We start from the raw sequence: 22,404 nt of genomic DNA, 5'->3' as shown, positions 1-22,404 counted from the left end.
GAGGCAGGATGATGACCAAAAAATATGAGGGTTTAAGAATGGAATAGAATGTGAAATAGAAGGAATATTGGCATCAGTGATATAAAAATGGAGACTTTGGAAAAATTCAACTTGCTCCAGGCATGGTTTTCATCTGGGTCTTACTAGTGTTTGGAACAGTCTCTGATGAAGCCAGTCTGTGCTGCCATTCTTTATTGGTCTTGAAATGAAGAATGTGGCACTTTTAGTTCTCTTAAGAATCTTAGACTCTAATATAGTGTCTATAGTTTACCACTTCTTCCTTGATTACCAACGTAATACATGTTTATGACAGAACATTTGGAAAATATAGATAGCTAATAGAAGAAATCACTCCAAATCCAGCCACCCAAGGATAACTACTGTTAAGGTTAGGGCACAGACTCTCTTTATGCTTATACAGTGCAGTGATTCAGAATATGGGCTCTGGAGTCTGGGTGAAAATCATGACTTTGTAACTTGCTAAATGAGAGTTGTTCATTTTCAGTCTATCTTAATTGCTTATAAAATGCCACGTAACTGTCTGCAATATCTTTAAGCCTCAGTTTTCTCATCTGCAGAATGAAAATAGTAATATTACCTTCCTCGCAAGACTGCTGGGAGGATTAAATGAGAATCCACGCAAAGCTCCCGAGGGAGTGCCTGGTACACAGTATGTATTCTAACATGTTAGGTATTAAGCTACTATCATTTTACCAAGTTGGGATCATATTGTAAAACTGTCAGTAAATAAATTATTCTAACATGTTAGGTATTAAGCTACTAACATTTTACGAAGTTGGGATCATATTGTAAAACTCAGTATATAAATTATTCCAATTATCACTAGACATTTTTACATGATGTTAAATATTTTTCTATGATGTAGTTTTTAATGGTTACATAGCATTTTATTGTAGAGATATTAACTTAGTTAATTCTCTGTAATGGGACACTTGAGCTGTTCCCAAATTTTCACTATTTAAAAAAATTCTACAGATAAAATGTTGCAAACTTTCATGATTATTTCTCTAGCATAAATTCTGAGAAGTGGCTGGGTCAAGGGACATGTATATTTCCAAGACTCGGATCCGTTTTATTATGTCTTCTACTATGGATTTAGATTAAACTCTGGATAAGAGTAACGCTGGGAAGTAAGTAGTTCACATGTGTGTGCAGTTTTGAAGGTCTGATACACCATCAGCTTAGTGAAACACAACCCCCGCCCCCATGCCTCGCGCCTATTTTCCCCACACCTGTTCACACCTTCCCGTCAGCATCATCCTCCCTCATTCCTTAAGGAAGCTTCTCAGTTCCAGGCTTCCAGCTGAGCAAATGTGCTTACAATTTTCTGCTTTGCTGGGAATTCTGTACTTACCATTCACTTCACTTGAAGATACAAACGTATAGCATTTAGTATATTAGACATCCAAGCCCCTCATCTTATAATGAAGAAACTGAAGTAGAAGGGAGCAAATGTCTTGTCTGAGTTGGTCATCTGGTCCATGCCATTGTTAGACAACTACTCAAAGCTAGCTCATTCCTTTATCTCTTGTACCTAGTTCAGCAGCCAGCACAAATGTTTGCTGAATGACTACTTCAAGTAACTTACAGCATTTTAGGATTTTGCAGCTGGAAAGGACCATAGGGGTGTGGACAAATGAGACTTATATTGGTTAATGAGATGTTTGTTGTTATTTAGTTATCAGCAACAAGATGGAATAACAACTCTGGTCTCTCAATTCCAAAAAGACAAGGGAAGCCAGGAGAAAACAAGGCTTCCTGGGGTGAATGGGCATCGTGTAGACAAGGGATTCACCTAATTTTGCCTTGTTCCAGAGAGGGCAAAGCCAGAGGTAAGAAAACTGGTAGTTGCTTGTAGTCCAATTTCAGCCTAATTCAGGGAAGAGCTTCTGTAATTGTTAGGACTGTCCAAAACTGAAACAGGTTTTCTTGAAAAGGGAGTTGCCCTTAATTGAAAATGTTCAAGTAGAAACAGGGTATGTTTGAATAAATAATTTGTCAAGTATGTTTGAAAAGAAAAAAAATTGTTTTGTATGCCTGGTTGGGATAGATGACTTCTAAGGTCTCTACCAAAACTAAGATTAACTGACTTTATGAATAGATAGTTACAAAGTAACATATCAACAAGGAAAAAATTGTCCATCTGTGTATCTAAGTCTTTGTAATTAAGTCTTGAGTTTGAACTCATTGTCTCATTATAAATGGGACCAGAGAAACTAACATACCACTGTAAAGCAATTATACTCCAATAAAGATGTTAAAAGAAAATAAAAATAAATGGGACCAGATAAATTATAGTCTTTACTGCCCCAAGAGTCTATGGTTCTAAATCATCTTCTTTTTAATGCTAATTCAGTGTCCTATACACAGTAGGAGCTCAAAAGAAACTTAAATTAGCTCTTAAGTCTGGAAGAATCTACATTTAAGATAAACTGAGCTACAGGCCCCATGCAGTTGAACTTAATTGAACTCAGCTGGTCTCAATCAAATCTATCAGTTGATCACGTTCAAGAGCACTAAATATGCCTTAACTTTTATTTTAATTAAAAAGGTTAAAATTAAAAGAAGAAATTTGGGTGGATTGTATTGTGATGAGATAAAAGTGTTCTCTTATTAGGTTTCTGAATGATGATAGGAAATTTGGCTGGAATTATTTCCTAGAATATAAAGAATCTTTTTAATATTAAATTGCAAGTGTGATTTAATTGCACTTCAAGTATGGAGTTACTGAAAGACTGCCCGTAGTATAATAATTTCAGCCAAATTCTAGAGGTAAGATGGCCACATAAATGAACCATATTACAGGAATACTTTCAAGTTTCAAGATTTCACATCAGTAATAGAAATAGAGGTCCCGGCAAGTTCATACTTGGGTTGGGTGAAAAGCTCAACTCTCAAATAGCCTTCTAGCAAAGCTTTGGTGAGAATCATAGACGGCACCTGTGATGCACTCTTTGCGCTTTTACCCAGGAAGGAAATGCATAAAAAACAGCAAAGGATGCTTTTTTCTGGCTTCCCTTTTCCCTTTCTTTCCTCCTTCTCTCTCCCTCTGTCTCTCTTTAGAAGGCTAAATAAGGAAAGTAATGTTCAAATTAAATGTTTCATTTGATTTATCAACATTGTCATTGTTTTGGACACCCTTAACAGTAAAATAAATTATGGCTCAAGTCAAGATGGGCTATCCATTGATTAGAATATCTCAGCCCTGCCTTTTTCCCCCACCCAGTTAGGAAAATGTATACTATTTGAGGGGTAGTAAAAGCGTCTATGTTTCAGACATTGAGCTAGATGCCAGAGAGATAAAAACATCAGGCACGAGCCCTGGCTTCACAGAAGCATAGCAAATGCATAGCATAGGTTCATCATGGGATACACGCAAGACTCAGAGTTTTCTGACCCAAGACTCCAGAAGTCACTACTAATCTACCACAGAATTGGCATAAGAGGTGACATCTATTAGTCACCCTGGGTGGGAAGTCAAAAGTTCTCTGGTGGGCTTCCCTGGTGGCGCAGTGGTGGGGAGTCCACCTGCCGATGCAGGGGACACGGGTTCGTGCCCCGGTCCGGGAAGATCCCACATGCCGCAGAGCGGCTGGGCCCGTGAGCCATGGCCGCTGAGCCTGCGCGTCCGGAGCCTGTGCTCCGCAACGGGAGAGGCCACAACGGTGAGAGGCCCGCGTACCGCAAAAAAAAAAAAAAAAAAAAAGTTCTCTGGTAACACGTCTCATTCCAACAATCATAGTCATGATTATTTCATGTCTATAAAGACCCATTTAATATGTATCCTGCTGAAGTTTGATTTTTTTGAATTCCACTCTCAGAAACATAAAACAGAAAAACAAACCAAAAAACTTACCTCCACTGCTGCTTTTGCTCTTTCAAATTCCTCTTCTAAGGAGTGGTTTCTGGAAAGCAATGCACTTCCCCAGCGTTGTTCTTTGGTCAGTCGAGCCTGAAATAAACCAAACACACGGTGTTATCATTTTGGAATCACATAATACAAAAAATGCAAATATTTTTCCTTTTCCCATAGTCCCCTAGAGTTTAAGAAGCACCTGCAACTGATGCCATTTTTGGAGTACTTTGCAAGCATGAGGGTGTCCAAACTGGGAGGGTGCGTGCATGCGTCTTCGAACAGTGAGTCTCAGCCCTGGTCGTATTAAAAACAACGCCCAGGCCCAACCTCCCAAAGACCTTACTTTTCATTGGTCTTCGTTCAAGGCATTGATATTTTAGTAAGTCTCCCCATGTGATTCTAATATGCAGCTAAGATGGAGAATCTCTATTAGTAGGCTAGACCTGGAAGCTGATGTTCGAGCTTTCAGCTTGTTAGGAGGACCAGCCTCAGGTGAAACTGTGAAAGTTGCAGACAGGGAAGGTAGCTGCTAGGTCTTTCTCCTTATACTCAGCTGAGCTTCATGCCGAATTCTCTTTCCTTTGCCTTATCTCTACTGGCACACATCTGTCTCACGTCCCATTTCCTAAGGACATTGCTCTCTGCTCAATAATAGTCACTTAGATAAAATCATGTCTGGTAATGCCAACTGCTTTGTCACAATTAACAGGCAATGTGATATACATCTTAACTTAGCTAAATGCAAATATTTCCAGAAGCCCCCCCACAAAGAGTTTGCTGGAATTTAAAAAATGTTATTATTTTAAATTTCACAAACAATGAATACATTCTTTTTGAAAAAAAATTAATCATGGAAAATAAGAGGTGTAATTCTAGACCTTTTTTCTTTGAAGTTACATATATTTATGCACCCATAGATAGAATATCGCAACGTCTTTCAAAAAGCTTTTTGAAACATAAATGGTGTGCTGTTCTGTGGTTTACCTTTTTCTATTCAACAATGTACCTTGGAGAGTCTCCACATTTCATACTTACAGAGCTACCTCAGTCTTTCCCCAGGGATTTCCTAGTAAGTATATACGGTACTTCGATTAGAGCTCTATGAGCATTCATAGTGTTTCGATATTTCTCCACGTAACTGCTTGCTTTCTTCTCTATTTTCTTTCTCTGCTGTGAGGTCCACGTGAATAAGATTTTGTCTGATAACTTTTGTACTGCCCCCTCCCAAGCCCAGGGCCTGACAAGTGATGCATGTCCCAAGGATGCCTGTGGATGGACTGCGGGAGGAGGGATTGCACTGCTAAGGCAGCTAGGTCTGGGGAGAAGGAGGAGAGAGGCCCGGAGTGGAGTCCCCCGCCCCCTTTCATTGCAGGGCAGGCGTGGCTCCTCGGCCAGATGGTACATTGCTGTCCTGCAAGGATGCTCAGCCTCCACTTCTATGGGAATTACTTGAACAGGCTTGGGTCCCACCCCAGACCAATGAAGTGACCTCTGAAGGTGGGGCCCAGGAATTAAATTAAGTTTGAAAATTATATTAAGTTTGAAAAGCTCCTGTGGTGATTTTGAAGAGCAGTCATGTTTGAGAACCAAAACTATAGTGAAACTTTGCTCTTCACCCAGCACTTACCATCTATTCCGCTCAGCTGCTTTTCATTCTTTCTCCACCATCCCCGGTCCTCAGGAGGAACCCCCCTCTTTAATGATTACACAGTGGGAATACCAGGGCTCACTAAATGCCAGATGCTGCTTCAAGTCCTTTACTTACTACAACTCATGTTGTCTTTTCAGCAGCCTGAGGTGGGTCCTACCATTAACTCTGCGACTTTGAGGCATTGAGAGCAATTAAGTAATTAACTAAAACTTGCCCCTAGTCTCACAGCTAGTTAAGTGGTAGGGCTGGTGCTTCTGGGCCATGTGCCTAACCACTGGACGCACTGCCTCTCACAGGAGGCTGTGCTCAACTGGCCACTTTAGGAAGATGCAAAACATAGAAAAGCTGTCCCTTGGAGTTTCATGCATGGTTGAGGGTGTTAGCCAAGAAGCCGTCTAAAAGAATGTGGGCTGAAAATAAAAATAAAGTAATAGGAAAATTTCTGAGCATAAATAACAGTCTTAGACTGCATTTTGCTTTAATGAATGTGAAAGGTTAATTTATTTGAACATTAATATATGTTTTCTCCTCCTTGATATATTTATTCCCTGCTGTATCCCTGGCATCTCCTGCAAATAGTTGGTGCTCCATAAAAAATCAGCAAATATTGCTTGAAAATATGCTGTCAGGGAATATATGAATGACTGAATTAAAGATATTTCTCTCAAGGTCTCCTGGCCAGTCTGGAGTCTAAAGAGGGTTTATAGGAGATTGGGAGGGATTTGTTTTTTCGTCCTGCGCCTGGAGTGGCAGAGCTCTGTGCTAGCAAGCCCTGGTTCTGGGGGTGGGGAGTGGCTGCAGGATGCCCAGGTGGGGTGCCTAGTAAAGAGCAAGGCCTGTGAGCAGCTCAGGGTTGAGACCTCTGGAGCAGCGCCTGTGGTCCGAAACGGGAGGGCCATGAGGGCTGGTCGGGGCCTGCCCTGGCATCAGTGCCTTGCTCTCTGGTGGGCCAGACCCAGTGGCCATCATGAACAAGCATCCTCCCGTATTCTCTGGGCCCTGTGGAAGCTACTACCTTATTCTAACCCAGACAATCGAGGCAGGAAGGGGGAGATTGATACAGGTTCCAGAGATCAGAATGTGAACATATCTTTTGGGGGGCCACCATTCAGCCCACTTCAACCCTCATCTGACGCTCTTGGGTGACAATATATTTGATTAACAAATATAAAGGTGCAGATGATTTATAGCCTTTTAGAATTGATAGCTTGTTAGGGTGTTATAGCCTGGTAGAGAAGTTAACCCCAAAGATGACAGGACTTTACTGTCATGTAGAAAGTTAATCAGTCTTACATCTAACTTGGTAAACTTATTTTGGTATTTCTTTCCCAACTGGCTATATACATCTCTGTTCCTTAATCCTTTGCTTTTGGAACCAACTCTTTTGTCTTCCTGCTGGTTCCTTCATGAATGAAATAAACAAATAAATTTTTAAACATGTGGGCACATAGTAAGAAATAAACTTTGTGCATTTGTATAATAATGTCATGAATGACATTAGGAGAAGAAAGAGAAAGCACTAATATTTTTTCCCAAGGCACCTCCTTTTATTAGAGGCACTTTTCACCAGTGAAATATGATCTGCCTTTCCTGTGAAGCCTGACCTAACAGGACTCCATTACTGTCACTGGCTTCCCTTCATCAATGTTTCATGACCCAAGTGGATTATGAATCACAGGATGCAAAGCGTACCATATATCAGGAAGAAGAGGAAAATCTCTCTCTCAGGATTCTAGACTTACAGTTCACATTCTCTTTTCTGCCTAAAACAGCAAGTGTAAATAGAATCTTACTGTGCAAATGAAATTTTATTTTGATAGTACAGTTGCTATTTAGGTAAGTGCTATTTTCCACATTGATAGAAAAGCTTTATGTTATTACTGATTCAAATATTATCTACCTCACATTTTAAAGACATTTATTTTGCCCAAGGAAGCATTAAGTAAATGTTATAAAATATAAGAAGGTGGTGAATGTAAACAGAGGCACTTTTCAAGCTGAGAGTAGTATACATCTAAAGGTTCTGGGACTTTTTAGCAACTCAGCAGCGTGCCCAGACATGTTGATTTAGGACTGAGAATGAAATACAGTCTATAACACATAGTGAAGATCAGCCTTCTTTTCGAACAACACTTTTTAAAAAAATTTACATCTAATTTCATGACAGGCAAAACTGTAATATGGGAAAACATATAAATAATGCTTGTAAACTGCAGGTATTTCTTAGTATTTAACTAGAGGAATGATACACAGGACAGTTACACCTGTAAGTCTGAGTTGCCGTTATTTTGGTAGCACAATGACTATAATAGCAGTTCTCAAGCTTTAACATGCATTGGAATCACCTGGAGGTCATGTTCAACCACCCTTTGCAGGGCTCCACACCCATGCGTTTCTGAGACAGTAGGTGTGGGGTGGGCCGTAGAATCCCACCTTGTCTTTTCTAACAAGTTCCCAGGTGATGCTGATACTGCTGGTCCAGGCACCACACTGTGAGAACTTCGGATCCAAAAATTGACATTATGTGCACGTAGGTTGCACGTAGGTGGAACTCTGGAGTTCACAAATATACTCTGATATAGGCATTTCTTTTCTTCTTTGCATGATTTTGAAAAATGCTCCACAGTTAACAGCAACCTCCTGGAAATGCCTTGGCTTTAAAAACAGCATTTTAATTGGTTTAAGCTAATTGGATTTTAGGGTATTACAGTCTCCAAAGAAGAAAGCATTTAATTCCCCCAGCTGTTGATTGCACTGAATGATCGGCACTAGGTGAAGGGAAAGAAGAAAGAATTAAATAACCCTAAAAATAATATTATGCTTTGTTCTCTTTATTCAAAATTATGACTGTGATCAAAATTATGATTTGCAAATGACTGTATTTGTGGCTGTCATTGTCCTACCATAATTTTGTTGGCTACCCTCTGTAGCAGTTGTTGATAGCTTTCCATACAATTGCTAGAGATCTTCCACAGAAGCACATTTTAAAAAAGCTCAGCATCTTTCCAAAAGAAATTGAAGGAGAAAAGGGATCTGCTTAACTGTAGAAAAGAAAAATATAACAACTAGCAGACCTTATATAACGGCCATTAAAAGCATACTCTCGGGCTTCCCTGGTGGCGCAGTGGTTGAAAGTCTGCCTGCCGATGCAGGGGACACGGGTTCGTGCCCCGGTACAGGAGAGGCCACAACAGTGAGAGGCCCACGTATCGCAAAAAAAAAAAAAAACAAAAAAAAACATACTCTCTGCCTGGGGTCAAATCCTGGTTTACCATTTACTATTAATGGTGACCTTGGACAAATTAATCTCTATAATCCTCAGCTGTTGTTTTTTTTCTTTTTTTTTTTGGCTGTGTCATGCGGCCTGTGGTATCTTAATTCACAAACCCCAGGGCCCTTGGCAGTGAAAGCATGGAGTCCTAACCATTGGACCTCCAGGGAATTCCCAATTCTCAGTATTCTCATCTGCCAAGTGTATATTCGCTTATGGAGTCCATGTAAGACTCCAGTGCAATAATTCATGTAAATAATACACACAAAATGCTCAGTACATAGGAAGTGCTCAATAAAATTGGCTTTTGGGACTTCCCTGGGAGTCCAGTGGTTAAGACTACACCCTCCCAATGCAGGGGGCACGGGTTTGATCCCTGGTTGGGGAACTAAGATCCTGCACGTCGGCGACGTGGCCAAAAAAAGAAAAATAACCACCAAAAATTTGGCTTTTGTTATTATCATTTTTCTGGTTAGCGCTTATAAGGTGTGACTTTGGAAATTCATTTAAAAAATCTGTGTTTAGAACACTTTTGTTTAGTGGTTTTTACAGACAAGTTGGACTCATGCTAGAAGAGATCTTCTGAACACTTGCCTCATTAAGATGGTCAGGATATTTTTTCTCAATCAGTCAACAGACATTTATCATTGAAAGCATACAAAAAACCTGTACCTTATGTGTCAAGAGCAAATTCCCAAAGTTTTGTGCAAAGGTGGGCAGCACATGGTTCCCATCTTCCTCCAACTATGAAATTCTATGTTATGGAACACCAAGGCAAGTCAGGGCTGATTTTTAAAGGGGATGGACAGTCCATTAGCATACTGCATAACTAAAAATTATTTTTGGAACTAGCCTCAAAATGATAAAAGAATAAAAATTTGTCCTTTTTTTCTGTCCTTTAACCATTAGCTTCTACTTTTGAATTTTGTAATTTGACAAACATTTTGTTTCTCCTTTTTGTTAGCATCCCTTATTTTTTCATTTTAAAAAGTATTTGGTGAGTACCTAGTATGTGTAGATTTTCTACTATGCTGAAAATGATCTTCAGATTTCTTTCCGTCCTGTTTGCTTTCCTGCTGTTCTTGTTTTCCTGCCTTCTTTGCTTTGTTCCTTTCTTCCATCTTCGCTTGCTTTCTTCCTCATTGGCAGCTCACTGTGTGTGGTCAGGAGGGGAAAAGGGATATTGATGTGGCTCCTGTGCTGTCCTCCGAAAAGCAAAACTGTATTTACAGTGTACTATCTAATTGTTTCTACTAGACATAAAGGTCTTCATATTTCTTATATTCTCTCTCGTCTTTCTAACTTTTCCACTGCCTCACTTATGGCTTTACGGATAGTAGACATTCAATCTCATTTGTTGAATTGAAATGGAACAAAGTGGAAGCCATTAGCATTTCTAAGAGTAAGAGGTTGAGAATGAATTTGGGAGGCGAGGCACGAAATTGTGTATGGCCTCAGATCGGGTGACAATGCTAATTCATCTTACAAAGTTTCTGGAGGAAAGTGATATTCTTTAAAATCACTTAACTCATATTAACCCTATAAACTAAGTAATAATCAGGGCTTGCAATGAGAAGGGAAATCGATGGTCTTGTGAGTTCTCTTAGGCGGATAAGCTAGATGTGGCTGATAGGAGGTGATGTATGATGAAGAACAAGGGCTTTAGAAGATGATGGGTGTGATTTGAATGCTGGGTCCTCTCCATTCTAGCTGAGTCACCTTGGGAAAATTACTTCTGTTTTCTAAGATGCATTTCTCGTCTGAGAAATGGAGATAACATGAATTCCCAAGATTATTATAAACATTTCAAATAATATATTAGAAATATCTTACATTTCTATTAACATGCATTTCCTTTTACATTATTCCTTTAAAAATTTAGAAAACATATCTGCACTTTTAAAGTTTAGATTGTTCTGGTTTGGGATACTGCCAACTTGATGGAATTTTGACAATGTGGAAGGAAGCATTTGCTCTGCCCAAATCAGCAAAATCAGAGCGTTACAAGATTGTGTGACTCAGTATTTGGAGAGCCTGGCTGCCCCACCTTCTCATGAAGTCCAGCTTAGGGCGGCAAGAGCCTGTGTTGGAGCGCTCTTTCCAGGGTCCAGACTTGAAAAAGAAATGCGTGAACCATCACTCTCTGGCAGAAGTTTCTTTTCTTTTGCCTCACCACTATCTCATTTATGGAAAAGCTAATTTTATATCATTACCTTCTGTGTTTCTCTTCAATGTTTCAAATATTTTTTAATTTTTCAGATTGCACGATTTCTTTAAATAATTAACTCCAGGGAATATAAATAACACAGTTTGCATAATATCAAGAAACTTTATTCTTTAAATATACAAAGATTATATAATTTATTATAATCTCCTGCCACTCTGATTACTATATTCAAAACACTATTTGAAAGAGACTAGTCTATGTTTTTCTTCTTCCCTATCTTGAAAATGAACAAACATGAGAATTCTCATTGAGAGCTTTCATTCTCTTTGTGATTCTGAAATATGATTTTTGAGCAAAGCTTGTAAATAGCTCCTCACCTGTTGAACTAAGATAATTTATGTTGGCTTGAGGGAGAAGATATTTCCTTGATTTTCCTATGAACCATCTGAGTGACTGGAGCAGTAACAAATTTTGGTAAGCTGAAATTGTTTCCTTGAATAGTTTGCAAGTCAGTTTAAGTCGAATTTTTATACCATTTCATCATCTTATTTATATAAAGAGATCATATATTTAAGAGCAGTATGCTTCTAACAGTAAAAACACCTTTCTGTCTTTTATTACAAGTAGATGAGCCTATTCTCTTCTTGTTCCATTTGAGTGACTTAATATTTTAGATGATTAAATCCCAAATTCATGAAATTTTCCTATTTAACCATAGGCTGGAATTAAAACTAGGAGATTATAAATTTCCTTAGTTTAGGCAAATCTTGTTAAGTAAACATGCAGTGTTTTTTAAGAAAACAATTTAAGGGATGAATGCTTTACAAATAATTGGTAACCTTCTAAAATAATTCACTATGATTTATCTAGACAGAACTATCTCAGGGCATTTTACATTATATTTTGGAGGACAATGTTGGGTATCTCATACAATTTTCCAAAGCACATTGTGTTTTCTTAAATGCACACCGGTGGGTAAGTGGAAGGACAATGTGGTGGGATGAAATCAGACAACCAGCGGGAGAGTAGCAGTCATTGGAATAATAAGATAAATGCATTGTGGGTCTCCACGGCAACCGAGGACCCCAGCTGATCCTCCTTCCCTCCACCTCCGTGTGGAAGAGCCCACCTGTGCCATGTCTTACCCTGCTGCAGAGACTAGTGTTCTCCTGCTATATTAAATTGTTCCAGCAACTTCCCTGGCGGCAGAGAGGTTAAGAATCCGCCTGCCAATGCAGGCGACACGGGTTCGAGCCCTGGTCTGGGAAGATCCCACGTGCTGCAGAGCAACTAAGCCCATGTGCCACAACTACTGAGCCTGCGCTCTAGAGCCCGCGAACCACAACTACTGAAGCCCGGGTGCCTAGAGCCCATGCTCCGCAACAAGAGAAGCCACCGCAATGAGAAGCCCATGCACCGCAACAAAGAGCAGCCCCCCCTTGCCGCAACTAGAGAAGAGCCTGAGTGCAGTAACGAAGACCCAACACAGCCATAAATAAATAAATAAACAAACAAATAAAAAAAATTGTTCCAAGGATTCCAGTTTACGAAACAGTACCAATTATTTAGCTGAGTCTAAATCTCTAATGCACTTATCAAGAAACGTTTCTCTAATAAATGTTATCAATTTGCTTTTTAAAAAGATACATTCAGAATGAAGATGAAGAAAATACATTTTCACGCTACATTTACAATTCATTAAGCTTCCCAGGGTTATTTGTTCTGGAAGTTAGCTGACTTGTTTTCTGACTGAGTTCTGGGAGCAGTAATGCCCGCCTGTCTCTTGTGGAGGGTGAGGTGCACGTGGAGGTGCTGTTAATGGCCTAGGTTTCCAGATGCCTTCCATTTCCTAGCTGCGTCCTCCTGCCCTCTGCCGCTTACTGGTTGTGAGTGCGTCGACAATTTTCCTTACTCTCACTGTGCCTTAGTTTCCCCCTCTATAAAATACACTTAACTCATAGAGTCATTGGTCAGGATCAAGTGAGCTAATTAATATGTATTAGAAGGCCTTCTCATAGCACTCAATAATATTTGCTATTATCATACTTATCCCTTTACTCACTTCAGACAATATATCTTCCCTCTTAGTTTCAATACCTTATCTAGTAAACTCAAGAAAATCTCTCTTGCTCATTTCATCCCACTTATTTCCAACTGGATTGTAGATGCGTGAACGTGGACACATTTCTTAAGAGATCAAGGCTGTACCCTTGCAAAGTGTTTGAGCAAATGAAAACACTGAGGCTGATGGCCCTTCTTGGCCCAGCCAAAGTCACTAGTCACAGGCAAACCAGTTACACTGGAGTCGAGGGTCAAGTAGCAGACAGACAGGTCTGGTACATGCCCTACTTCCACTGGTGATTAGTTGGGTGCCCCTGTAAAAGGATTTTGACTTTACCAAGACTCTTCAAAGACCTTTAAAGTGAGTCCAATAAAAATTCACAGGATTACTTGAGTATTAGATATAATATATGAAAAGCACAAGGTCCCTAATACTTAGAGGGTACTCACAAATGGTAGTTCTTAGTATTATCATGATTGCTAATACTATAATTATTTATTCCTTAGCAACAAATTTATTTTAATGTGACAGTCAGGATGCTGATGTGTGAGTACCTTGGTCTGTAGGGCAAAGTTGTGAATGACTACTCAAGATGTAATTTCCTCTTGTTTGTGCCTGTTACATAAATTGTGCTAATACTGGAGTAGAACAGATTTTGTATTGGAAAATAATGTAACAGTAAGTGGTAGAACAAGGAAAAAGTGCTAAGTACATGGTGAGTTCATTGACACATTTTCCAGCCAAATCTGTCTATCTATCTTTCATCAGTTATTTTAAGCATTGAGATAAATACTGAGTGAGAAAGCATGTGAAATAGAAAATACGGAAAAATTACTTCAGATTTTTCTGGTGAAATTTTAAATACTTATGACATAAATTATCTATTAGTAAAGATAGGTGCACTGAGGAATTGGTTTTGTTACCTGCGTTGGAGGCACCAATTCCAGCTCTGCAGCCGACTCAGAGTTCAGGGCGCTTTTCCCACCACTCAGTTCTGGCTGAGATCTGTGCTCTGAGGACCTACAAGGGACACATGGAGGAAATTAATGTAAATTGAGAAGCGAATTCACCTAGAAACCCAGTCAAGAAATCTGGTTAATTTGGATCGTTGAGAACCATGGTAACAAAGCTCTCAACAGACATTTGATGAAAAAGATAACATATATTTCCATTATAATGACCACGTTTGGAATTTAAGTGGCTGCAATGTGTTAGGTGTTATTCTCTCTGACTGATTTAGAATGCAGGTCAGTTACATGCAAAGAGTAAATAAATGCAAAACCATTTTTGTTACAGAGTTCTGCTTCATTAAAAAAGTAATTTTTGGGTGGGGAGGGGAGCTTCTCACAAAGTGTCTTAGTGAGATTTGATCTTTATATAGAATTTGAAATGTCATAATAAATGGAGATGTGTGACGGGCAACCGGAGGCTGAAACATGCCGTCCTTTAGGAAGCTTTAGAAACATGGTAAGGGCCTCCCTGGTGGCGCAGTGGTTGAGAGTCCACCTGCCGATGCAGGGGACACGGGTTCGTGCCCTGGTCCGGGAAGATCCCTCGTGCCGTGGAGCGGCTGGGCCTGTGAGCCATGGCCGCTGAGCCTGCGCGTCCGGAGCCTGTGCTCCGCAATGGGAGAGGCCACAACAGTGAGAGGCCCGCGTACCACAAAAGAACAAACAAACAAAAAAAAAACATGGTAAAATTCAGGTGGCTAGTTTTTCTCATGGGCATCCATGGAATATACTTAATTAGTGCATTATCCGACAATGGTGATTAAGAAAGTCAGAGAGGTTACCTGTGTAGCCAAAAACATTTAATTTAACTATTATTCATGTTGTACATTGAATATACACATATGTAAAATTACACATGCACATATTTTGATTGACTGGCTCAGTTACATGTTCAGAAAATTATCAACAAATATTGGACAAATATTGAATATTAAATTATGAATCTACCAAAATCCTTATTGGCTGAATTTTTGACAATTAAGATGAAATAATTTAGTTTTAGAAGCCACAATTATTAACATTAATAGGACGTTATAAATGGCAGCAAGTATCTGGATTGACTTAATTCTTTGGCTATTTCAGTAGACAAGTATATGACACATAAATGGCTATTTTCTTTTTTTAGTTTTTAAAAAAAATTTTAATTTATTTTTAAAATTTAAAAAAACTTTATACAATTTTTAAAGGTTACACTCCATTTACAGTTATTACAAAATACTGGCTATTCCCCGTGTAGTACAATACATCCTTGTAGCCTATCTTACACCCAATAGTTTATATTTCCCACTCCCCCATCCCTATACTGCCCCCTCAACTGATAACTACTAGTTTATTCTCTGTATCTGCAGGTCTGCTTCTTTTTTTGTTATATCCACTAGTTTGTTATATTTTTTAGATTCCACACATGTGATATCATACAGTATTTGTCTTTCTCTGTCTAATTTATCTTACTTAGCAGAATGCCCTCCAAGTCCACCCATGTTGCTGCAAATGGCAAAGTTTCGTTTTTTTATGGCTATTTTCTGATATTAAAATATCTTACCATAAAAGTTCTTTTGATCCAGTTCTAGATGAGCTTGATTTTCTCTCTGCCATGGGATGTCCCTTGCTGTTTCGATCTCCATGAAACTTAACATCATCCCATTTTTCCAGTTGTGTTTGAATGTCTACTAAGGAGACAAGAAGGGGGTGAGGGGGACGGAGGAGAATACGAGGTGCAGAGAGAAGAAGACAGATTAAGACTGAGAAGTCTTATACAAGTGAACTTTAATTAACTGATGCTCTTCTACCCCAAGACCAAAGGCTGCAAGAAAATTAATTAAAACGTGTATAACTAAATAAATATGAGACCTATTAAGAGAAATGGAATGCTTTTACAGTTAAACAATCAAGTATATTTTTTTACCTGAATTTATTTCAAGAGCTGGGTGCATTCTAAATTTTGTGTATGAGCCCATGGGATCTGGTAAAGAATGAGCATATGTAGTACTATCCTATGGGCCTCCAGCTAAGAGGTGGCTTTGAGGCATTTCTGGCACATTTCTGGAAAGAAATTCTGTTTAAAGAGATGAGCCTTGTTATTAAAAGGAGGTGGGAAGAAACTGGGACACTTTTTACAGGTTTTGTTATAGACTACCTAATTTTTCACCAAAGAAGGGAATTTATAATGGGGATAGAGAAGAAGGAAGCAATGGAGAAAGTTAGTGTATGCTAGGACCATTGTCTCCCTGTGGCTGAATTCTTACAAAGAACCTGGCTGGTTCCCTCTCATGAACAGGTGTGTGACTGTGAACAATCCACTTAGACAACCTTAGAGGCCAGTTTTTTCGTTTATAAAAAGGTAGGTTTGCAGTCAGTGTCCTCTAAAGTCGTTTAAACTAAGAATTTTTTTTTTTTTTTCGGTATGCGGGCCTCTCACTGTTGTGACCTCTCCCTTCGCGGAGCACAGGCTCCGGATGCACAGGCTCAGCGGCCATGGCTCACGGGCCCAGCCGCTCCGCGGCATGTGGGATCCTCCCAGACCGGGGCACGAACCCATGTCCCCTGCATCGGCAGGCGGACTGTCAACCACTGCGCCACCAGGGAAGCCCCCTAAACTAAGAATTTTTATGACTTCTTCACAAGGCGTTTTCTCAAAAGCAGAGAAATGAAAGTATCATTTATGTGTTTATTATATTATATTGTAATGTATTTAACAATATACCCTTATGCATATGTATAAATTTCACTTATTGAAATGGAATAAGCCTAGAGCACATGGATGATGAGGAAATAATTATAAAATTTTCCTCCAGAGAGACAGGCCTCAAAAAGTGACGTGGCAGAGGAGCGCAGATCCTGTGTGTGCAACCAGTTTGAGCAGCGTGCTGGTTCTCTTCCCTTTCTCTGTGATCTGTCCTTGGTGAGCTCATCTACACCCGTGACTGTGATGGCTATTCATAGGCTTCTGACTTTCAAATCTCTATTTCCTGCTTGGTTCTCTTTCCTGAGTTCTAGATTTACACATTTAACAGTCCATTGGACATCTCTACAGAGAAGCTCCACAGTTTCCTCATATATAACAGGTTCAAAACTGAACTTGACAATTTCCACCTTGACATCCCCCGCCCCCCCCCCCCCACCTTTTCCTCTTGTACCCTTATCACAGAGTTTGGCACATTCTATATCTCTTCCTTGCTGGCATGCATATATCTACCCAGTCCACAAGTCTTGTTTTTATTTATTTATTTTTGAACTCATCTGCCTCTCACTATCCCCTCTGTCACTCTCTTACATGCCTGTATTGTCTCCCTGCCTCCATTCCTTTCTCCACACATCCAAAAGAGAAAATTTTTTCTAAAATAGAATCTGTTGATGTCACTCCTCTGAGTAAAAACCCTTCAACCCTGCCCTCCCCACAAACTTAACGACCTGGCATCCAAGAACTCCCATTATCTGACCCCTGGTGACGCTCAGATTTATTTCTCAGTACTCTATCGTTCTTGAATACTGTAGCAGTGCTTGTATTTGCTTGAAAAGGCATCTTTCTGTGTTTGTCTACTTGTGTGTGACTCCCTTTCTCTTCTGCATCAGGAATGCCCTGCCCCTTCCTTCCCACCTCTCTCTGATCCATATTTTTCATCTGGCAAATTCTTACTCAACCTTCAAGACTGCTCATATAGTATCTCCTATAAGGCACCTTCTATAACCCCCTGGCTGGGTGAGGGGCTTAACCTGGGCTTTTCTTTATTGCAACACATAGTACATATTTTATTATAATTATATTAATCATTTTTCTATCTCTCCACTAGACTGTATGCTTACTAAGGGGCAGAAAGCTTATATTATTTATCTTTGTATTTCCAGCACATAGTATGGAACACAACAGATATTTAGAGAAATGTTTACTGAACAAATGAATAAATTAATCCATGGCCATCTAACATGTATATATCACAGTGCTAAGCGATTTTACATATATGTATATCCCCTTTAACCTTTGTAACTTTATGGATAAGTTACTAATATGCTCATTTTATGGATACTTACCCATCCATGTTTCCCTTGGCTTTCTGAAATAACTGTTACCTTTCTTTTTCTTAAGAAAGGGGAGCTTAATTGACTGGTTCCATGATCTGAGGTTAAGGTCTCCTTTCTCGGGAAGATGTACAGTGGAGAGAAGTACAGGCTTTGAAGTTAATTAGAGCTTGGCTCAAATTCCAGCTCTTCCTCATACTAACTGGGATCTTGGGCAAGTTATTTAAATTTGAAAATTTGGTTCCTCATTCATTTCAAAGAGTTGTGATGAATTAACAGGCTAATATATGTAAATCACGAAGCACAGTTCTGGACATTGTAAGTCATCAGTGAATGGCAGCTGTTATTATTGTATTGGACGTATCCCCACACATGTTACATGTTACTGTTCCTTCTGGCTGTTCCCGGACCTTGGGTTAGAGTTTTCTCTTTCTAGACTCTCTTCCCCTCTAGACTGAATTCTCCTAGAGAGCAAGATTCATGTCTTATTTTTATTGTAACTCCAGTGCCTAGTGTGGTACCTGCCATCTATCAGAAACTCAATACACATGGGTTGTACAAATAAATGTATAAATCCACACCAGTTCTGCAAAGTTGAGCTCCCCAACTGCTATTTAATCTAAGCACAAAGAAGTGTGTCCTGTCCAGTTTCCTACATAGAATTAATCTTTTCTACTGTTTGTCCATGGTTTTAATGTCATTTGTAGAACTTCCTTGTTGTATTAAGCACAAGTGAACAGCAGCAGACACGAGCTATTGCCTTACCTAAGTCTAGGGATGCCGTCTCTGGGTTTCGGACAGCCTGGCCTCTCTGCTCAGCATCCGCACTGATGAGGTCAGGCCCATCAACCTTTTTCTTGAGGGATGAGGTTTTCGATGAGGTCTCCAACTTCTTGGCTTTGGTTTGGGTTTGAGAGACGGGTTCACTCAGGTCAAGGAGATCTAAACCTGTGGTCAATACTATCAAAGATGGAAGAGGTTAAGAGAAGCTCACTCACTGCTCTGAAATTGTTTTTTAAAAATAGGTTTCAGTTGGGTGCAGAAGGATTTTGTGTTTGTAGTGTAGGTTAGAAGAACCAAATTAAGTTAGCTCACCACTGATTTATAAAAATAGTTTGTATTTAGACTGGGAAGCTTGCTGCATGTCCTCCTTTATTTGTCACGGTAGAAATCTGCAGGACTTAGACCAGCCTCACCAGTGATGAAGGTTTGAACGGAATTAAAATGATAAAATTGAATCTGAGTTCAGGTACTATTTACTTTATGGCTTTGCTTTATAAAGAGGTTTATTTCAGAGTGCAGTTTTTCCAGAGCAATCTATCATATTCAGAGAGATGCTTGCAAAACAGTGATGAGGAAGATTTGGTAGTTTCTGAATGTCTCTGTGCTTTAATTTCAAACTACTAAAGTATCCAGGGTATAAAGGAATGCTGTTAATAATCTTTTATTTAATTAAGCAGTTCAATCAGAAAACAGCTTGCTGTTTGGGCTCACACTAGAGAGGTATTTTATAATCCATAGTTAATGAATAGGGTACACATGTTAATGCCTTTGGTGCTTAATATGCAAATTTAAATTTCAGTGTAACAAACCATAAAATGGTTACACTTTTACTTCCCAGCAGGTCGATTACACTGTGTTAAATACTCTAATGAAGGCAGAAATAATAATTTGTTCAAATGCAAACTAGGCAAATGAGAATTAAAAAGGCAAGCTCTGTAACCCTTCATTCTTGTTTCTCATAAGTGCAAGTGTTTGACTAACTCATTGTGAGAAATGGAAAATTCCTATTAGAAAAAGTCCCTCCAGCCCTACCTCTCTTTCAGCCCCGGCACCTGGGGGGCTGGCTTCTGAACTGGCCTGACCTAGGGTCTCTTCACTCGGCTAGCTTAGGAAAGCTACTCAAGTGACAGGGACACTCCTTGTGCAAACCCTTCCCAGCACCGTCTACAACCTCCGCACCTCTCCTTCTCCTCTTTGATCTCCCGGCTTGTCTCTTGGTAGGAAATGGATTTTTGTTGACATCTCAACACTCTTCCATCTATTTCCCACTTGCATTCAAGGCAGGGCCAGGGCTTAATTAATTTCACAACCAGGATTTCTTTAGTACTGAACGCTGAGCTCCTCATGAGCTAACCATCCTACGGGATTCTTAGGATAGAATCTTTACTCTCAGTAATCTTGCTTTCTGATTTCAGTTACAAATTACAACAGTTGGATGTTATAATGGTGAAGTGGAAAGACCTGGCTCTACCACCGCTTAGCTGTGTGACTTGGAGTAAGCTTCTTGACCTCTCTGAGTTTCAGTGTCCTCATCTGAAAAATGCAGAATCAAGTCTGTCCTTTAGGTATGATAGGAAGATTAAATTATCTAATCTGTAAGTCAAATGTGTAAAGTGCCAGGCATACTGTAGGTATTCAGTAAATATTATTTCCATTCTTTGGTGGCCAATTTGTGATGCTTTTCTTTCCTTTTCCTTTTTCTTGCTCTCCTATTTTCCCCACTCCTCTCTGTTTCAGGCAAGAGTCAGATCCATACACGGACAGAAAGAGGAAACACCACCGGGAATAAAATGGAGGATGAGACAAGATATTGGTTCTACAGAAGATGCTATGAAGTAAATTTTTCATAAAAAGGCCTGAAAGTGTCATCTCATCTGAGCTTATCTTGTCCCAGTCTTCCTGAGGAGACAGGAACCACTTTCCAATGCAAGATGCTCTGAGCTACGAGGAGTATTTTGTGGCCGGCAAGTACTTGAATGTGGGGGGAAAAGAGTAGCTTTCCGAGCTCAGCTGCCTGGCTTGACGTCTAAAGTGTAAGCGCAGCAAGCAGCCAAGGTAGGCTAGGATGCCACACATTTCATATCCTTTGAATGTTTAAATGGAAATTTCCAGGCCACGGTTGTGTTGGCAGGGGTTCTATAGGCCCACCGTGATTTCCTTATAACAGAAGGAAGGAAGTGGATAACAGTCTCTGGAATGCCATATATGTCTTTTTACTAATTGTGCAAACAATTACGAATCAGTCACTTGCTCCTACACTTCTTTTAGAAACAAATTACATAGGACTCGTCTGCTTGCATATAGGAAGTACATTTGTTACAGAATAATAACTGATGAGTATTAATTTAATTCTATATCTTTCTTACCATTCAGAATAAATGAATTGCTCAAAGACTGAATTGTGAATTCAAACTTGCCTCAGTAACGTTTTTTCCCCTCCAAACTGTCCTCAGCACTTCCTGAGTTTGTTCTGAGCTCTCTGTTCCTTTGTTCTTTTCCCAGCAAATGTGAAACAACTGCTTGGCACAGACAAAAGGCCCTATTTGTTATAGTTGATGAAGGGGGTGCCTTGGAGGTTGAATGGCAAGCTTGAAGCTCAGAGAGTCCCTGGGGAACACAATTTCAAAAGCATAGAAGGATGTGTTCAGCCTTTCACTTTGTGAAGAAAGACAAATCTCATTTTAGTGTGTGAGTGTGCGTGTGTGTGTGTGCGTGTGGCGTGCACTTTAGTTAAGATAAAAATAAAGGGTCTCACTGTTTCATACGGGGTTCGAAGATAGCATAGCTTAGCATGGAAGGGGGTGTCTGCTCTACTGATTTTCTTAATCTGATTTTAAAGATTCTCTTAGGCACATGAAGGTTTGTGTCCCAGAATTTGTGTTTAAATTAAAATAATCATCTGTCATAGTGGAAGTGAAATTGTGTGTGTACAATTGTGTGAGAGGGACAGAGAGCGTGAGAGAGAGAGAGAGAGAGGAGATAAGGAAAGAGAGTGACTTGAAGATGCTATGCTGTTGGCTTCGGAGATAGAATATGGGGCCACAAACCAAGGAATTCTAGGTACCATGGAAAAGGCAAGGAAATGAATTCTCCTTTAGAGCCTCCAGAAGGAATGCAGCCCTCCTGACACCTTGATTTTTAGGACAGCTGAGTTCCAGAATTGTAGGATAATAAATTTATGTTGTTTTAAGCCACTGAATTTGTCGCAATTTGTTACAGCAGCAATAGGAAAATAATATAGCTGGTAGGTCAGTGTCCACAGAGGATTCAAACACAGTCCCATCACCCCCAAGCCTGTGCTCTTCACCATTTCTCCCTAGACTTTATGTGAACTTGAAAGCAATGTGCTGACCCTGTTGATGTGGCTTTGATTATTTTTTGTTTAGCTACCAATTATTTGCCAGTTTGGGTAGTCTGAGGCATAATTTAAATAGTTGGCAATCTCAAAAACTTTTTTTTTTTTTGATAACAATTCCACTGGGTGGAATTTCCTAAAGATAGAAGATGTAATATGTTATATAAGTATTTGTTTCTATCTCTCTCAAGGACACATGATTGAAGATCAC

General features: G+C 39.6%; 1 protein-coding gene across 10 annotated transcripts in view; it reads right to left on the bottom strand.

Annotated features, from left to right (window-relative positions):
- Positions 1 to 22,404, bottom strand: part of PEX5L (peroxisomal biogenesis factor 5 like) — a 250,898-nt gene that overhangs the window by 69,116 nt on the left and 159,378 nt on the right. For 7 of the 10 annotated variants that reach the window (XM_060298388.1, XM_060298385.1, XM_060298387.1 and 4 more), the window contains 4 exons: positions 18,821 to 19,015; positions 15,582 to 15,708; positions 13,952 to 14,048; positions 3,878 to 3,973 (listed from right to left, as the gene is read on the bottom strand). In XM_060298388.1, the coding sequence (XP_060154371.1) occupies positions 3,878 to 3,973; positions 13,952 to 14,048; positions 15,582 to 15,708; positions 18,821 to 19,015 (515 nt within the window). The remainder of the gene's footprint in view (positions 1 to 3,877; positions 3,974 to 13,951; positions 14,049 to 15,581; positions 15,709 to 18,820; positions 19,016 to 22,404) is intronic. The other 3 variants (XM_070045479.1, XM_030862953.2, XM_030862972.2) reach the window with 1 other exon arrangement.

This window comes from Globicephala melas, chromosome 4 (assembly GCF_963455315.2).
Source record: "Globicephala melas chromosome 4, mGloMel1.2, whole genome shotgun sequence".
NCBI classification, from domain to species: domain Eukaryota; kingdom Metazoa; phylum Chordata; class Mammalia; order Artiodactyla; family Delphinidae; genus Globicephala; species Globicephala melas.
This window is presented reverse-complemented; position numbering and strand designations above follow the sequence as displayed.